The following is a 20,273-nucleotide window of genomic DNA, read 5'->3' on the forward strand; positions in this document are numbered from 1 at the left end:
TGTGGCCCCAAAATCTCTATTGGCCACAACCGTGTTATACTGTCTAACCACCATCCTGGGAGTCTCAAAAGAGTTTTAAGAATTTCATAAGTTTCTTAAGACAAAATATATTTCACTTACTTTAATTTAAAAAATAAGTACTAAATATATATCAGTGAAATATTCTTTCACTCAAGTGAAAGAAAGGGGAGGCCGGGCGCGGTGGCTCATGCCTGTAATCCTAGCACTCTGGGAGGCCGAGGCAGGTGGATTGCTCAAGATCAGGAGTGCAAGACCAGCCTGAGAAAGAGCGAGAGCCCATCTCTACTATAAATAGAAAGAAATTAGTTAATTGGCTAACTAAAAATAAATATATACATAAAAAAAATAGCCAGGCATGGTGGCATATGCCTGTAGTCCCAGCTACTCGGGAGGCTGAAGCAGGAGGATCACTTGAGCCCAGGAACTTGAGGTTGCTGTAAGCTAAGCTGATGCCATGGCACTCTAGCCTGGGCAACAGAAGTGAGACTCTGTCTCAAAAAACAAAAAAAAAGAAAAAGAAAAAAAAAAAAGAAAGAGGAGAAAAAATAGAAAGTTAAAGAATCACAATATGTTTCATGCATTCAACAATAATTTATTCAGGCTGAACGCAGTAGCTCATGCCTGTAATCCTAGCACTTTGGGAGGCCAATGAGGAAGGATTGCTGTAGGTCAGGAGTTAGAGACCAGCCTGAGCAAGATCAAGATCCCATCTCTACAAAAAATTGAAAAAATTAGCTGGATGTGGTGGTGTGTACCTGTAGTCCCAGCTACTTGGGAGGCTAAGGCAGGAGGCTCAAGCCCAGAACTTTGAGGTTGCAGTGAGCTATGATCACATCACTGAACTCTAGCCTGGGCAACAGAGTGAGATCCTGTCTCAAAAACAGAAAAATTTATTCCACCTCTAGGTGCCATGTATCATACCAGGCTCCAAGAATCTAATGTTGAGCAACACCTGACTATCTGTGTTTTTGTGGCACTTACCACTTAGTAGGAGATGCGAATAGTAATAAAAAGATCTCCCTAATAAATGTATAAGTACAAACTGGCCAGTACTATGAAGGAAAGGTGTCTTATCTGAAGCTTAGAAAGTATAAAAGAATGGGAGTCACTGGGGTAGACATCAGCAGAATCAAGTGCAATTAAAAGGATGGATTCTGAAACAAAAAGTTGTGAGTGAGTAAGATTAGAGTGCTTTAATTAATAGAACTGTATAATTCCCTACAGCAGAACTATAGTGGTAACAGAATCCATTAAGACAAAAACTTACTCAGACTATAAAATGCAGCTAGTCAACTAATACATCTATATTATTCCAAAGAGCTATCTCAATGGCTTTCTCACTTGACGTAGGAACTCCATCATTTAAGCATTAATTAAAATTTGCCCCAAGCCACAGTGCTCTGGGGCCTCTGGGCACATTCGCAGAGAACACAGTGTGGCTCTGGGCGGTACTTGGGCACTTTTAATTTCCTGGACTAAAGTCTTTTATTAAAAATAATTAGGTTTTTAGTAGGAAGCACTCCTGCTATCCCTTTCAATATTCTGTAAAGCAAAGCACTTCATCTCCAGCAGCAACATTTGGACCATTTCTATAATCCCCTCCGCACCCTCCCACCCCTGCGCTCAGCCTACGCCCTGCACACCACCCCAGTGCTTGCCCAGTGGCCAGTGAGAAGTGCTCAGAGGTGAGAGTGCTCAAGGGGAAAGTACTTACTTCCGTTCCTCCAGCAGGGCGATTTCTTTCTTGACCTCATGGTATTCTTCTGCTATTTGGCAGTGCTGTTTGAACACCTGCATGGATTCCACGGAGTCATGACAAGGTGGCAGAGGCTGCACAAACAACAACAAGAAGAAATCAGTCCATTATTTTTGCATCAGAATAAATTAACAAACATTTTGCTCTGTTGATGTTCTTTAGAGGGATATTTTTTTACATGAGAACAGCTTTGTCAATCCGCGTTCAACAGAGTTCTGCTGATTCCATTTGACTGGAAATAGAGAGGTGGATGGATACTGCCCATGTTCATCTCCCAGTATCATTCATGGGCATCTCAGGCCTGAGCCAGAGCCCTGGAACCCATTGCATGTCATGACGATCCCTGCCACGTATTGGAGTAAAAATAAGACTCCTAAGGTTTCTGCAATTCTCCCCAGATATATTAAACTCTGCTTTAGAGAAGGGCAGCAGTGGGGAAATATTTCAGTTGTCTGTCTCAATTACCCTTGCTTTCTGTTCCTGTAGCTCAGAGGCATAATTTATTTTGCAGAGTGGAGAAGAAAGGCTTTCTTCTGAGAAATGCATCCAACCTAAAGAAAGATGCTGAGCCAGAAATAATGCTTGCAAGGATTCACGAACCTGTCTAAAAGGTCTAACCCAAAATAAAACAATGCTCGTTAACATGTGAGGCCAAAGAGAACATGGGTTCATGTCTCTCCTTTTCTCCCACCCATGAAAGAAACAAAGGCCAGAATGCAAACCTTTCTGACCACAACATGGTGAAAATCCTACTTCTAGGAATTATTTTTAAATTATTTTTAAACTAGTATTTTTAAACTAGTTTTCCCTGAGTTTATTATTCTGTCTAGCTTAGCAACATGTGATTAAAAGTACTACTTTTAGGAACACAATAGTCTTTAAAGACATTTTTAATCACCCTTTTCAATTATTTATAGAAAAAAAATTATATAAAATCTGAGACATAATGAGTGTCATGCACACAATCTGGAAGATGGACACACTTGCAGCTGTGACTAGGGGGGGGGGGGAGGAGGAAAGGCAACACACGTAACCTAAACATTTGTACCCTCATAAATATGCTTCAATAAAAAATAAAATAAAAATATAGAATTTCAAGAGAATGACTTCCCCCCTGTATCTCTCCAAAAAAAAAGAAAAATGAGAAGTATCAGCTCATTGTTCAATAGGCTCTTCAGTCTAATTCTTTCTTCATAATAGTCTATATATATAGACACACACACGTATATATAAACCACATATTTGATCAGGTCATATTCTCACTAATTTTATATTTGGAAAATTAGAGCTACTGAGTTTCTTATTCTTTGTTCCTCCTCTCATTATATTCTTCAAGGACACAGATTTCTGTGGGTGTCACATTTAGTGATCTCACCCAGGATGTAATAAAAATTCAATAAAGTTTATTGTCTGACTAATAGATAAGATGACCCTTCGTATTTATCATGAGGCCTCTGAGATGTTCTAAAGGAAATAAAATTCTAAATAGATTTGAATTAAATTTACTTTCCTGTGGAACATCTGTTGTGTCCTAATTCATGAAAAATCTAATAATAATCCTATTATGTAGCATCTTTCCCTGCTGCCCCATGAACACACTCACAGCATAAACTCAGCCTTTTGGAACCATTATCCCTTTCTATGTGGAATTAAATTGAAAAATCGTGCACAGTGGTACTGTAATGTAATTCGCCCCATGCGATAAAACTGTTGCCAAAGGAATTCAGAATTCCTGGCTCTTCCAGACTATGTCCCAGAAATCGTCACCCACTCACCAGATTTCACCTGTTACACTGGCAAATGACCAGGTATAACAGTAAGGGGAATGAAAGCAATTTATCCTGGGCACTGTAGCCAAGCTGTTAAATCATCTGTACCCTGTTAAAGGATTTGCTTCCTGGAAGGCTCTAAGACTTTACACATCGTGTCCTGTCCTTGTGAACACCCCACAGGCTGTTCTCGATTCGAACAAGAGTTCAGTACAGAACTTGCCACCTGTAGGTACCTGAGCCACAAATTCAGCATAGTTAGCTATATGATAGACAAAAGATTCCAGAACTCTGCTTAAGAAGGATTTGCATGCTTCAGAGAATACAGATGAGAGCAGCGATGTACAGGGAGAAATGTCCTTTGCTGCTAGAATTAAAAAGGAAAATAGAAAAATTGCATGTATAATTTTCTAAAGAAGAGAGAGGCCTCTTTTCCCCCTTTATCTTGCACCCTGCAATGTTTTTTATTAAGTGGGAAATTTTTTTCATTTGTTCTGTTTTTATTGGCACTTCTTAATTGTGGGAAATTTGAGGATATTATTACATATAGGGAGTGTGATCATGCTGCTAAGGACACATGGGGGTAGGCAGTATGTATTTCAGGATATATTCGGTGTCCTCGTATGCTCTTAGCAGGAGGAAGATACTAGCTATACATAATATTGTCAAGATTGCCCACAATAAAAAAGTGCTAATTAAAAAAGAATAAGCCAAAAATACTTAATGTACAGTGTTTCATGGAGTATAAAGTTTTCACGTGTCATTTCAGCCCCTAGAGCCTGAAAGCCCTTTCTTCACCCCAACCTGACATATAACTCAGCACCATTTCAAGTTCTCCCAATTTGCATGAAACATTAACGAGCAATATAGATTTCCCTTCTTTTAAGAAATGAGGGAGGTCATATTGCACAACTCACCATAACATTGTAAAATTCCCTCATTAGTTGACAGAGGCTGAAGGAAGGAACAACTGAGGGGTTGTTGTTTAATGGGTATAGAGCTTCTGTTTTGAAAGATGAAAAAGGTCTGGAGAATGGTTGCACAACAATTCGAATATATTTATATTACCGAAATGTATACTTAGAAATGGTTAAGATGAGAAATTTTACTTTATGCATTTTTGACAAAATAAAAAAAAAAGTTAATGCAAAAAAAAAAAAAAAAAAGCTCATTAGACTTTCCGGCTGCACCAGCCCATCTTCGAAAGCCATGCTACCAGGGTTCCCTATCAGAGGCTCACTCCACGTGTACCTAACCTTTCTCTCTTTCCCAAAGTTCTCTCCAGGGAACTTCAAATGTCTTACCCCTTTATAATCCTGAGCCAATTACTGCTAACCCCAAACATCACTGGACAAATCAAGGTGTCTTCTAGTCAGCAGGACCCACTGTCCTTAGAAGACAGTTGACATCACTGGACATTTACCCCAGCCCAGGAAACTGAGCGAAGAATTTGTTTTAATCCATATGGTTCTCATCCCAATAAGAATTCTGATGAATAAAAGTGTTAAGAAATGTAGGTTTTATAGCGAATATAAAGAATGGAATTATGGAAAAATGAGATGTGTCATTTTGTATGACATACAAAACTTTCATTGCTTTATGATAGAATATGTGTATGTGTATAGTATCATCAGATCCTTGCTGAGGGAGATTCTCTCTTATCCCCTTATAACCCCTCAAAATAAGAGATAATTTATGACCAGCAGTGTTCATTGAATAAAAGCTTCTGTTTGAGGAAATAGATTCCTAAAATTCAAGCAAAAGAATCAGGCTGCCAGTTTTAAAATGGAGCTACCAGTAGGCTTAAGTAATGTGACACCTAAAACACATTAATTCATTCAATCATGAATTAATCAGCTATACATGGGTTTACATAACATGCGTTCAAATTAAAAACTGAAAAATATTTTAAAGAATGCCTGTGGTAACCAGATGAAAAACATGTATTAACTTGTTGGCATAAAAGTAGCACTTCCCATTGCTACTAAAAGTAGTTCAATTCTCATTGCTTGATTTTGACTATTCTTGTCAAAGAGTTTTTTGTAGTTATAATCCCATGCAGGGAATGGATGAGCAATAAATAAACTCTTCGTGTTGATGGTTAATATCTTTTCACATCAAGAGGAGAAAACCCTCTTGTTATTGTCTCCATAAACTACGCTACTTCCTCCCACACTTTGGATACATTTATCCCACATTCTTACTTAAACAATGAAATACTGCATTCCAAAGAAAAGGAATCCAAAGATAGTTATGTTTTTAAAAAATGAAAGGTATTCTCAACATACTAGAGCACAAATTCCGTGTGATCACACAAACAGCCTTCCAGACGCACTCAATGCTACCGTATCTGCTTTGCTACTATACGACACAGCCGGTTCTAAGGAAGCTAAATTAAGACATTCTCCTAACAGCACCTCAAGCCAGCTTTGAAACACATTCTTCCAAGGCACACACTGGGGCTGGGATGAGATCAGAGACCAGGAGGGGACACTTCCTCCTCACCCTCTTTCCTCCATCTCCGACTCCTCCCTCTGCTGCCTGAGAATGGGTCTTGCAAGGGCTTTAAATTACATGGCAGTGCAAGAGAGCTGCTATCTCTGGTAACCATCCCAATCATCAGGACCGATTTAACAAGATGAAGTAAGAGAGAAACCGCAGGGTCTCGTTCCAAGAATGCTGGCTTGAGCCACACCATACCATCTCTGCTCTCTGCCAGAGCCATGGGTTCATAGCAAGCTCCTCCTGAAGTGGATTCTGTTCTCTGGAAAAGGCCCCGTGGGAAAGGACTCAGCCAAGCATCCCTCAGCAAGGGGCAAAGCCAGCTTAAGCGTTTCCGTTTTCTACTTGGCTTCTTTGAATACTACTGGCCCCATCCACTTTAGAAATGTAAGAATTTAATTTTCCTATCCCAGCTTCCCACACAGAAGCTATATTTAGGAAGCTAAACATTCTACAGTCGCTGAGCAGACTTGTATTTATTCCTTGATTCTCAGTGTTACCTATTTTGGGGGAAGATGGGAGTGTCATTTAAATTTGTGTTGCAATTTAATGGCTTAAAATTAACAAGCATTTTAATTTTTGCTTGTTAAAAATTTTTGCTAGGCCGGGCGCGGTGGCTCACGCCTGTAATCCTAGCTCTCTGGGAGGCCGAGGCGGGTGGATTGCTCAAGGTCAGGAGTTCAAAACCAGCCTGAGCAAGAGCGAGACCCCGTCTCTACTATAAATAGAAAGAAATTAATTGGCCAACTAATATATATACAAAAAAATTAGCCGGGCATGGTGGCACATGCCTGTAGTCCCAGCTACTCGGGAGGCTGAGGCAGAAGGATCGCTTGAGCCCAGGAGATTGAGGTTACTGTGAGCGAGGCTGACGCCACAGCACTCACTCTAGCCTGGGCAACAAAGTGAGACTCTGTCTCAAAAAAAAAAAAAAAAAATACTTCTGTAGCAAAACCCACAAAAAAAAAAAAAAAAAAATTTTGCTAAAACTGGGAGAAAAGCATAGTCCAGGCTAATTCTGATATTTAAAAACTCCTTTATCTCAGAATTTTAAATATTTTTAAAATATTTTAAGAACTGATATTTCTATAGCATCTATATTATGGTCCAAGTAAGGACTGGTAATTATACAACATAACTTATATATCATATAACATTAGACTAAAATATATTTAAGTCATTTCTATTGACGTAAGCAATATAAAAGGAAGAGAGAACTCAAGAGTGTGCCAAGTTTTTCTAACAAGCCATACCCTAATAACCTTGAGCTTCTAAAAAAAAAAAAAAATTAAAGGTACTACTGTAAAGCTTCAAAGTATCCATATATGTTTTCTGTGTGGTCACAACAGCCAAAGAACTACAGTATAAGATACTTTTCAACATGTGTACGAAAGAGAAAATGTCAGCTATTTTCATTACTTTCTATAAGAGTATTTTTTCTTTATCACATTTCCAGAGAGGTATTGAAGACCAGTGTAGCAGAATCCTGGAATGCTAAGACTTCATTTTCTACCATTTTCATTTCCCAGATATCAAGCAATATACCAATACAAAATTTAAAAGATGTTTCTGGAGAGGCTGCTTGGATAACAAGATATTATGATAAACAACTGAAGCTACGGAATTGTTTATTTGTGGAGGTGACATCAGTTTCTGGACTTATCAGACTCTGTCTGAGAAAAGGCAAGTTCAGTGTGTACCACAGAGACACCTGTCACTGTCATCTCAGATTAGATGGGAGGACTTTAGGAGGGATTGAGGCTATTGCTCAATTTGGTAAAAAAAAAAAAAAAAATGAAAAAAAAGTCATATTGTTTTCTAAACACCTTGGCTTAATGAAAAGAAGAACCTCTATCCCTAACTCAAAAATCCCAGGAAATGCTTCTTTCATTTCATGTTACACAAATAAAAATAAATTACTTGTTTTCAAATATATCACTCAACAAATAATTTTACCAGCAAAGGAAATTTACATTAATTGAGTAATTATTTTACCAAGTAACTGTGCTAGATCTGCTCATTACCATATTAAATTCTAACAACAGTGTGAGACTGTTATTATCTCCACTTCGAGGTTTAGAAAAGTGAGAGAGTAAATAACATTCCTGAAATCACAAAACTAGCTGAGATGTAAATATAGGCCAAGCTAATGCTGATGCCCATGCTCCAGTCATTGTGATTCTCATTAGGATGTCTATTCCAAGCTACTTCTTATCATGTCCTCCATCTGATTATAAAAACATATTTCTCATCCCAGTACAGTTAAGACCACATTATAGCATAGCTTTGAATCACGTATAAGCCAAACCATGGTTCCCAAAACATAGCAACATGCTTAAGCTGTAAGAAAGTCTTGGTCTTGACCCAAATCCTGGGACCATACCAGGATTCCATTGATCTTTCAGAACAGAGAGAGAAAGAGGTCAATCATGACTTCTTTTTCAGATAGAAGGAAGCTGAAACCTAAAGAAAAGTAATGATTTTTCATTAGTTCTTAGAAGTGGACATATAATTGGGCCTCCTTTTTTCAGACTGTGGTCTAAATTAGCTCTACCAAAATACTGTCCCAGATGGGCACAGGGAATTTAGAAACCTAGTCCCAAGAAAGGAATCTGCACAAAATAGAATTAACCTTCCACCTGCCCCTGGGTGGAGCTCCAAGGCCCACAAATGAACATCATAAAGAGATGTTCATTTTCACACCTACCTTACCCTGAGGTCTTGCCCAACATTTTGCATTAATAGAGACATCAAGGGAAATGTTTGTCACTGCTATTCTTGCACAAGGCTTTTTTTGGCTTATGTGAAAATAGAAGCACCACAAATTACATGCTCAAACATGTCCAAGTTCTTGGCAAAGCAACAGAAAAATCTTGAGGGTCAAATTGGTAATAGAGTGTCTACCAAACAGATATTTTATAGCCATGTTTTGTAAATGACCAAAGAATGCATAATGGATATCAGAAAGTCAGAAGAGATTCTATTAGATTATTCTACAACTACATTATAGCAACCTTGTAAACTAGAAATAAACAAAAAATCCACCTATCAAAGCAATTTAAGCAGCCCATACAGTCCAAGAGAAAGAAGGGAATAGCAAATTCATTTAGGCCAAAATTTGACCTCAAGTTTCTTATGTACAAAATGGAGACAAAACAGTTGGCTTGCATAATTATTGCAAGGATCAAATGAGATCATACGTAGGAAAACACCCCTTGCCTAGTGGGTACTCAGTGTGAGTTGGTGGGATTTAAACCTGAGGGTTTGCAGAGAGTAGGGCTGGCAATAATCACCTGGCAACATTTATTTTTCACTAGGTACACTTATAAGACCCCAATAGAAGTAATCAAGAGTCAGTTCATTCTCAAGCTAATTGTGGCAACCTCGAGGTTGCCACAACCCAATGGTTGTTCCTTTTGTGCATAAAGCATTTTCATTGCTTTCAATGCAGAGACTTCCTGCTGCAGGATGGCTCAGATGTATGTGCTTAGGCTAAGCACAGAAAGAAGAATATGCTTTCAGATGTCATTTTCTATGTCAGCTTCCTTCTCCCAACTCCCACCGTCTTGCTTTTTAGTCACTCATGCCCTGGAGTACCGAATTAACAGCTCTCGCAGAGGCAAACCTGACCAAATGTCTTCACAACTGGTAAATGTTTGGAACAAACTCACGCATACCCTTTACTCAATAAACAAGCACTTACGTGCTTTTAGTTGTAATGCTAGTAACATTCTCTGTGTTCCTGAAGAGGTAAAGTAATACCATATGTTGGGGGGGGGGAAAATCAAAACCCCTGAGCCAAAAACCATCCTCTCAACTGCCTAACTCATTAAAGATCAATGAAGATAAGAGAGTCTCACTGGAGTGAAATAATTAAACAGACAATTTCTAATATACGTCAAATGGAATTAAAGCTATAAAATTCAAATGGAACTAGCGATGCTTTAACAGAAAAATTATCTGGATAATTGCCAGAGGTGCTGTGAATCCTGCAGAAGATGATCCACAAGCCAGGGAAGACCATTAAAGTTCCCAAAAGAAAAAATGTTTTTTCCAATACAAATGAATGATCCATAATTTGATAGGGGAACAAGAACCTCAATATGCTTTCACTGCTTTATTTTCAAAACATGCTTACTCCTTACTTTCATCTAATTTCTATGATAATAAAACAGCTTGGAGGTGACAGTAAAATAAAGGAAGGAAAAAAAAAACTGTGACTGGGAGAAAAATAGTTATTATTTCACAATCCCAACTACACCACCAGCAGCACAGACAGAAGCTAAGTGAGGAACTTCACGTGCAGTGTAAGCAGGCCGGAAGGAAATGCAGAGAAAGAGGGCTGAATAGTTCTCCCTGCTGCAAAGAAGAGATGCCGGTAGGGGCAGGGAAGCGGAGAGTTACGGTTAGACATCAGAAAGCAGGAAAGTTGAGTTGAAGACCCTATCTGAGGGACAGGAAAAGAGGGAGATGAGATAGATGGCTGATAGCCAGGGAAGAAATTTTAGGGGATGACAGAGCTGTCTTCGACAGCTAGGTGGCGATCATTATAACCCTCCCACCTCCTACGCAGTCTTCAGTGATACCTACATGACTATAAAGATGCTGCTCTGTTGAGTGAGTTGGCTTTCTGTTGGAGAGCCATGACAATGCCCAGGACATCTATGGAGGTGACAATAAGGGCTCCTCTAAAAGTCCAGGTCACACCTGAGTTGCCCTGGATTGATTTTTAGAGACTGCCCCAATAATAGAGCACCAGCTCTTGAAACGAAACCCAACCTAGTTGCTTCCAGGTTTTTAACTCAGTGCACTGGATACTGAGATAAAGAACTGAAGTAAATCAAAAGGAACACCATCTTGGGCTGCGCAAGGGCTCATTCTTGGTTCTTCCCACCTCTATCGAGGGCTGTCCAGGAACAGGGGTCCCAAACTCAAATGACTTTAGGACATCAGGCATACCCACAAATGGGAAAAGCTCTGGTTATAAGACAACAGGGAATGGCCAGGCCTGTTGGGAACTGGAGGTTGAAAACCTCTCCTATAGGCTTTCAAAAGCACTATTTAGCTAGGGGCAGGGAGGAGGCAGCCAAGCAAAATGTGTATGTACAAGATGCAAGACCCCTATTAGACTTGTCTAAATGTGACTGCAAAGTTCAGTACTCAAGGGAATGGCTGACCCAAGGCCAGGATCCAGGTATTTTAGACAGAACCTCCTCCTAAAGCCATCTTTGCCTGGAATCACCATATACCACCTAAAGAAAATTAAAATGTCACAAATTAGTTCCTTTCAAATAATTCTGATGTGTTAAAATAGGATATCTTTTGATAGATAATCCAGGAACCATGTACCCAAAATATTTTTCTCAGGGGTCAAACCAAACAGTTTTCAGAAGGTTTAACTTAAAATAATTATACTCCATTAAAAGTTGGGGCCAGGTGCAGTGGCTCACGCCTATAATCCTAGCACTCGGGGAGGCCGAGGCAGGTGGATTGCTCAAGGTCAGGAGTTCGAAACCAGCCTGAGCAAGAGCGAGACCCCGTCTCTACTATAAATAGAAAGAAATCAATTGGCTAACTAATATATATAGAAAAAAGTAGCCAGGCATGGTGGCGCATGCCTGTAGTCCCAGCTACTTGGGAGACTGAGGCAGGAGGATTGCTTGAGCCCAGGAGTTTGAGGTTGCTGTGAGCTAGGCTGACGCCATGGCACTCACTCTAGCCTGGACAACAAAGAGAGACTCTGTCTCAAAAAAAAAAAAAGTTGGCAGAACTGGGAAAGGGGCAGGGGGTAGAGAAAGGAAGATTATTCCAAAGTCTTGGCAAACATGACAGATTTTCTCTGCAGAGTTTATCACTAAATCACAAACTCCAAACAGAGCCAAAATTGCAATGGCCCAGGGACATCCATAGCAAAGGAAAGCAGAGACCAGCCCTTTTCCCAGGCTCTGGGTCTCCTTAAAAATAGAAGCTAATTTATGGTATAAGCACCTGATGTCCCAGTGTCATAGTCAGATACCCAGACAGGGGCACTCCATGAGAGCTTCTGCCTGACTTTGGAGCTCTAGAGATGTGAGCCTTGATGATTTAAAAGCCCACCACTCTGTGTCCAGGTCAGTCTCTCTCAGGACGCTTCCCAGCTCACTGTACTTTGCGACACTAAGGAGGAAATAAGAGAGACTTGAGAAAAATCCTTACCTGGAGCTGCTGGTCTAATTCTGGAAAGACCAAAGGAATGGAATCTTCAGGAGGTGTATCATCTAAAACATGAAAATAAAATGATTGTTCACTACAGAGTCCTTTCTCTCATGAGAGTTACCCTGCTGCAACCATCCTTAAACCCACATAGTAAAACCGTCAGTATACACTGTTTCGGGTATTTTAATCACTTTAGTTGGGGACAGACAGAACATATCAGACAATTTTGCTCATTTTCTGTACACACAGAAGCATGGAGAGCTTCGTTGGCCTGACCAAAATTTTGTAAACAAATACCAGAATCCTCAAATGCCCAGTCTGGGAGCTTTCCAATTAAGAAGGACGGCTTGTCTTTCACTACTCCTGCATTGGCCAAACCAAAAAATATGATATACAGGAAAATTCTTAACAAGGTGTTAATGAGATAGACAGACGAACGTCAATGAGACAAAAGAACAAGTGAGTGAAAAACAGAAGCATTCCTTCTGCTCTGAATGACTCCAAATGCCGCAAGTTTTGATGGTTTTGCCCTCTGCTCTTACCACAAACTACCACTCACGGGCAGTTAAGCAGAAACTCATTCTGGGTTACAGCGGGTAACAGGCAGCAACCCAAACAGGGCATTTCTCCCCAGTGCACCAGGCAACGCCCTCAACCTGAGACAGAATTCACAGCTTTGTTACAGGAGAGCGGAGCCCAGAGAGCCTTGAAGAGCCTCCTGAGCAAGCGCTGAGGGTGACTGGCCGGCAATAGGGCAGCTGTTGCTGGATCAAAAGGTGCAGTTCTCAGAAGCATTCGAGGAAACCTGACAGAAATGTGGCCTAAAATATCCAAGTCATCCCCAAATCCCTTCAAGAACATACTGCTGACCCAGCCCTGATGCTAGGGGACAGACCGTTTGTGAGCAGAACCTCTGTATCTCCAGGAAGACTCTGCTCTGAGGGCCCCCCCACCCCCGTACACACACAGGTACATACACAGATACGGGACACAGACAAAACACAAGCTAAAAAGACAATTTACAAAAACCAAAGCTATTTTAAATTATAATAAAGCAAGGAAAGATAATGGTTTTATGTTCTCACTATGAAAACCAAACTCGTTGATAAAAACTGATGTTCTTGGCCAGACACAATGGCTCACGCCTGTAATCCTAGCATTCTGGGAGGCTGGAGAGGGAGGATTGCTTCAGCTCAGGAGTTCGAGACCAGCCTGAGCAAGAGCAAGACCCCATCTCTACTAAAGAAAAAAGAAAAAATTAGTCAGGCGTGGTGGTATATGCCTGTAGTCCCAGCTACTCAGGAGGCTGAGGCAGGAGGATTGATTGCTTGAGCCCAGGAGTTTGAGGTTACAGTGAGCTAGTTTTATGGCCCTGCACTCTAGCCCGGGCAAGAGAGCGAGATTCTGTCTCAAAAAAAAAAGTATGTTCTTCTGAACTAAAGCAAGTGATACAGGCCATATACAATGCAGAAATAAGTATCCTTTCCCAATTCTCTGACAGTCCAGTCCAGAATAAGATGCAGTACACAAGGAATTTGAAGCCACCAAACACAATCACCAGATAGATAATTCAAACAAGAGTGGTATTAACCTCTGCCAAATACCTCAAGGGTCATGTCATTTAATAGCCTCTGGCATATTTTAGTTAATAGTAGTATAATAATACTCCCATTTAAAAGTGCCTTAAAACAATGACAATATATCACCAAATTTGAATCCATTTTGTACCCGCACCAGTGCCAGACAATGCATGTCCACAAGTTCACTGACACTTAACTTTAGCTTTCTAGAGAAAGTAGAAACTGACAAATTTCCCAAGACCTTTGCTGCAGGCTGGAGGACAGTCTTCAGCAAAAACGAGACCCAATCACCCCTCCTAGGCCCTTTGAACACTCAGACTAGAAGTGACATATTCTGCCAATTACTGTGGTTTTTTTAAACCTACCCCACCATTTGCAAAGAATTGGCCAAAAGGTAGAAATATGAACTTGTGACAATTGACCCCTTAGAAGTAACCTTCATTGTAAAACCTATACTTTGTAAAACTGATTTTTGTCTCAAGTGCATTTAAATTTATTTATGTACAATTTCAATGACCTAGACATCATGATTATTTTAGCTCGTTGGGTACAAAGCCAGAATGACTTGGCACAGGTAAATAGAAGCATATTATACTTTGGCTTCCCAACACTACGAATTATAGGCGAGCAGGCACCTGTTGGAAGGAGAAACCACTTCTGTAAAGGATGAGAGCAGATAGGACATTCTGGAATTCTAGGAGACAGCCAGGAATGGAACCCAAGCCTTCCTGAGACTTAATCTACCTTGCCCCTGTGAAGTCACACTCCTTCCTGCTTAATTATAAAAAAAGAAAAATAAAGTTATTCATTTACTTTAGTATGGTAATGTAATAGTAAACGACTGGTATGACCCAGAATTAATGAGGCCCGTTGTGAAAATCTACTTCATTTATAGTCACACCATGCCACATCCCATTCATGTGACCATACTCATAATTTTGCAGATAAAGGAAGGCTTAAGATTGGACTCATTGAGTTGAAATGAAAGTCTAATTGATTAACACAGATACCAACATACAGTGGATGTTTTAGAAAGCAAAATTTAAAAAGTAAGACTTTTTTGTTAAAGAACGGATCGAGTTGGATTAAGCCAAGCAGGAAATAGCAGCGGAAACAAGAAAACCAAGGACAGATGTAGGGAGACTACCGAGTCTGAGAGCCAGGCCTGTATTTCACTGCTTGATGCCATCTGGTTTTGCTGGCATCCCAACCAGCCAGAAATTTCAGGGCTTGTGAGGCTGCTTACAAAGCTGCCCCAAGTTGATGTGTGGTGTGTTTACTTTCAAACAGTGGCTGCCTTCTTTGACTGGTGTTAAAAATAGGCAAATATTCTAAAAGCAGGATGATGAATCACAGGATTGGGCCAAAAGGAAAGAAGGAAAATGACTCAGGCAGACTAGTAGCACAGCTGTTCCACAAACATTTGGCCGAATCGTTGTAAAACATTTTGACAGTGATACTAGATCAGAGTTCCTGAGAGCAGTTAAGTTTATTTGGACAATTCCAGAAGCACAAAGTAGATTGTACAGTAGCTGTGCAAGAGACCTCCTAGCAAATTTACCTTTTTTTAAAAAAAGAAAAAGAATAGTTACTAGATATATTTATAATGGCACAAAATCATAGTATAAGTACATTTTTATTAAAATTTATTTACCAAATATTTATGGAATGCCTATCATGTGCAAGACAGGGACTGAAACTCTATGCTAAATTGGCAAATCACTGTATCATATTTTTTAATGCATTCGGAAGTAATTTAAAAGCTTCCTCTCCAATACGGCACTGTAGGGTTAATGGACGAAGCAAAATGTATCCTAAGGAATTTTTTAAAGGATGAAATATAAAGCAAAGAATTAAAGAGGAATTTTTTTTAAATAAACAGATGTTCACTGCCTATTTGGCAAACACAACGTGACTAAGCCAATGGTCCTTAAGATAGAACTTTCTTATTGGTATCCCAAGCATTATGGCATACCATGGTGCATTTTACAATGGGCTCCATTGCAACACTTATTGAGCAGCTGTTGAGTTGTTTTCATGATTATTTTGTTTGCAGATTCTCCTAAATTTCCTTCTCCATGTTTAAACCTGAATTGATGAGCTGGATAAATGGGACACATTGGGTCTGTAATACAAATCCTCACTGTGATTTTGCAATGAGAGCTATGTGATAAGAGTTATCAGAGAATACAAGCACTGAAAGAGGCTTAAGCAGTCATCTGGTCCAGTCCTCACAGAGTAGAGCTAAGGATGAGGTCCCCAAGAAGGGGCAGAAGCTGCCCAAGACTTTGTGATTAATGGCCCTGTAAAATAAGGTGTGTCCCCCAGCCTGGGCTCTCCCTACCCTGTCACTATGCTTCTCTTCACCTCTGGGTCCACGGTTCCCAGATTTATATTTCATGAACCAGTAAAATTTTCCCTAAAATATAGGGGATCATGCCTTAAAATGTCTTTTTATTTAGCTAATAAAGATAATTCAAAAATAACTACTGTGTGATTTAACTAGTCCTTTGATCCAGATATTTATTAGTTATAAGACCTCAAACAAATAACGCCCTTCTCTTTCTCAAAAAAAAAAAAAAAACTACTGTGTATCATTAGTATCTCTTTATGACAGAATATTTTAACACCAAAATCATAAGACAAACATAATCTTAGAATAAAGGAGTGGTTGTTATATTGGATAAATTTAGCTTTATAGACAAAAACAAACGCACACCCAAAAACCGTCACTCCCATGTCTGTATTTCTTTCATTTTAATATCAGAGACGTAAAAAACTTCATCAAAGCCAGACCAGGTCAACAGACGAGGATTTGAGAACCACTGTTCTAAACAACATCTTGACTGGTCTTTGGAATCAATTATCTCTCTCTCCCACTGTGCTAACCATCACAGACATACCTGGGTCTAGTCTGGCAAACCCTAAATTCTTGCTAGAAAGAATTTAGGTTTCCACATAGGGGAGAATACCTCAAGAGAGAGAGGGAAGCCATGCTCAGAGGACATTCCCAAACCCACCCCATTCCCCACCCAGAACACAAGAGGGAGACCTGCCCATGATCCACTGAATCTGTCTGTGCTTCCTGCAGTCAGAGAGCTGGCTTCATGGGCATGCAACCTGTGCGGCCACACAGAGCCCTTCATCCAGACAGGCCCCACGCTTGGTTTAATGCTCTACTACAATGTCTTAAATTTCTTAATAATTTTTGAAAGAGGAGCCCTGTGTTTTCATTTTGCACCATGCCCTGCAAATGATACAGCTGGTCCTGCCTGTTGTATGTCCTCTGAGTACTGGTGTCCTGGAGACTGTCCTGCAGGGACCAGGGACAAACTGACACTTACGAGGCAAGTGAGTTTGGGCAGTGACTTCCATACTGAGGCTCATACAAAAACTTTCCTGGGAAGTGATTGCCTGTGAAAGCTCCTACCATTAAATACACAGTAGGTGGGTGCAACGTTCAGTAAGACACAGACTCGCATTTCAACCTCAGGTTGACAGCTTTTTAATGGGTGAACATGAATAATCGGTGTATTCTGCCTGAGAGTCAGTTTTCTCCTCTGCAAAATGGGTGGGTATTACCTATCTCAGAAACATGCTATTGATAAAGGAATGCATATGCCAATTACTTAACCTAAAGCCCAGCACCTAGGGAAAAAAAAGTAATAACAATAATTGCTTAATATAATTAAGCTTACTTTTCTTCATAAACCTGACCACAGGGGTAATGTGGAGACGAGGAGACTGTGTATGTTTAGTAGTAGTAGTAGTAGTAGTAATGGTAGTACTAGCTGGGCTTAGCAGTATTATTCTTCATTATCTGAATAATACAAAGAGAACACACCATGTCAAAGTCACTGGCTCTAATTACGTAGTCCTCCTCCTGCCAGTTAAGAAAGATTTTCCTGGTGTAGCCATAACCTCAGGTTTTGTGGATTTACTCTCTTCATTTAAACCTGAATTTAAGAAGATTTTTTTCTTTACTTCCCTATCAAAACAAACACTTTCTATATGAAAGGTTATAAAATATTTAACTTACATATGAAAGTCTTTGAGTACTTTCATTTTAAATCTAAATCAAGATTAATATTTTATTTTTAGAATAAAATAAACAGGCCAGGCATGATGGCTCATGCCTATAATCCTAATATTTTGGGAGGCCAAGGCAGGAGGATCACTTAAGGTCAGGAGTTCAAGACCAGCCTGAGCAGCATAGCAAGACCCCATCTCTACAAAAAATATTAAAATCAGCCAGGTATGGTAGTGCACACCTGTAATCCTTGATCACTTGAGCCCAGGAGTTTGAGGTTGCAGTGTGCTATGATCATGCCACTGCACTCTAGTCCAGGCAACAAAGCAAGACCCTGTCTTTTAAAAAAAGAAGAAGAAGAAAAATAAAATAAATGATATAAGGCTGCCAATCCACATTCCTAATGTATCAAAAAAATTAATTGCTAGATATCTAGGTTTTTGTTAGAGTACCACATAGTTTTGAGACACATCAAATGCTTTATTAAACTTTGCTTTCTGCTTATTAAACACTAGAGATGTGAATTCTTTAATGTACATTGGCTTTTCAGGGCCCATAAGATTAAAAGTATAGCTATAGAGATGGATGTGGATGTGAATACAGATATAAAGGCAGAGATTTGATATGACACCTAGCAGATTGTCAATTCTATATAACTAATAAACACAACGTTACTTAACCAGTACCTAAAATGATCAGGCAAACAAGATCATGCATCAGTAGACTGAATGATGTTTCTCTGCAAAGAGAGACCTGATTCGGTTTAAGGACAGATTTTATGTTTCTTAGAAACACTCATCTATTCACTATTATTGTAGCTATCATTTTGTGAATCTTATCAATTTATCCTATTGTCAGAATATTTTGACACACTTAGCTTATCACATACTCTCCCAAAAACATCTGCTTCAACAAGAGCCTATTGGAAGTATATTTATCCATCAGGACACCACCAAATAAAATGTACCCCTCCAGTTCTTCTCTGCTATCAGAACATACCAGAAGTAACCTTCTTGGCTCATCCCCATGGCCACTTCCTGGGAAGCTATTTTCTGCCAGGAACAATCACGCTTTCACTTACTATTACATGGTCCCTGCCTCTCAATGGGTAATGAAGTAAAAACAGCCCTGAGGACCTGGCTTTAAAAACCCTTGTACTATTTATTAGCCACTTGGTTTGCAGCAAGTTATTTCAGCTCCCTTAGCCAATATTTCCACGCCTGTTAAAATGGGTAGAATAACACCTTCCTGTGGGGTTGCTGCCAACATTAAATTGATGAGAAGATACAAGTAAAAGCTCATAAATTCTCTATTTAGGAAATGTTCGCTTCCTTTATGGCCTGTCTTTACAGCCTTAAGCAACAATAGATCCTATTGTATCTCAAAGAATCCTCATCTGACACAGGAATAATTAACTCCAAGTGATTATCAATATTGTATTTAACATTATTGATGTTATAAGATAATCAAGTTTCTACTATGGTTTTCAAGCCTGTGCTCCATCAGGAATGTGATTATAGTAGACACCCATCTCCTGCTCTGCCATTGAGGAGTTTTCAACTGCATGTTGTCACCGCCTGCTGAGGCCGCTTTAGTGGCAGGGTCAGGATGGGACAGAAGGTGACCGGAGAGAATTCCAAATGGCTGCCTAAGCCACTGTTTCTCCCAAACACCCTTCCTACCAACTTGCCTGAATCCCAGTGAAAACTTTATCTTTTGAATTCCTATTGAGTCCCCCGTTAATATGGAAAAAAAAATCCCAAAGAGAAAGAAAAAGGTAAATCTCAATATTCATTTATAGCTTCCTGTGGATAAGGTCTTCCAGACTCATTCCGGACAACAAGGATTAAGAGTGTGGAGAGAAGATATTACCAGAAACCTTTGTACCCCGAGGAGGGCAGGGGAAATAATACCAAAGGTGGGAAAATTGAAGAAAGAGAACAATGACAAGAGAGACTTCACCTGCATCACAATTTTGCTGAGAGCCCGTTTTACCTGTGTATATAAAAAGACATTCACACTATACCCAGCTTTGTTATAATAAATTAAATTCAAGGATGGCTATCTCAGCTAAGCTACTTAATTCCCACTGCCACATAAGACACCCTGATGCTTGAGGAGAAAATGGTATTTTTTAAAAGAGACACCAATGGAATGAGTCTTGGATTTTTTTCTAACTAAAAGTCATATGATTAATTCATGTCCAGATATGAAAATTTCTAATAGCTTGAAGGAATTTTTAAAAACCAAATACTAAAAAGCTACCAGCTTGAGTTGATACCAGTATCATTGACTGTTTCTAAATGAAAACTAAAAACATTAAAAAAGAGAGAGAAAGAGAATTCCAAAGCCAAGGTCTAAATTTACATGAGAGTGTGTGCCAGATTTTAGCTCAGCCAAAAATAAAGAAAACTCTCAAG

The 20,273-nt window shown here is 39.5% G+C and overlaps 1 protein-coding gene across 2 annotated transcripts in view; it reads right to left on the bottom strand.

Moving 5' to 3' along the window:
• The window catches only part of MAP3K7CL (MAP3K7 C-terminal like), a 44,410-nt gene that overhangs the window by 17,547 nt on the left and 6,590 nt on the right, over positions 1-20,273 (bottom strand). For both annotated transcript variants that reach the window (XM_012764479.2, XM_012764478.2), the window contains exons 3-4: positions 12,244-12,305; positions 1,736-1,851 (exon numbers count right to left, since the gene is read on the bottom strand). In XM_012764479.2, the coding sequence (XP_012619933.1) occupies positions 1,736-1,851; positions 12,244-12,305 (178 nt within the window). The remainder of the gene's footprint in view (positions 1-1,735; positions 1,852-12,243; positions 12,306-20,273) is intronic.

This window comes from Microcebus murinus, chromosome 1 (assembly GCF_040939455.1).
Source record: "Microcebus murinus isolate Inina chromosome 1, M.murinus_Inina_mat1.0, whole genome shotgun sequence".
Taxonomy (NCBI): domain Eukaryota; kingdom Metazoa; phylum Chordata; class Mammalia; order Primates; family Cheirogaleidae; genus Microcebus; species Microcebus murinus.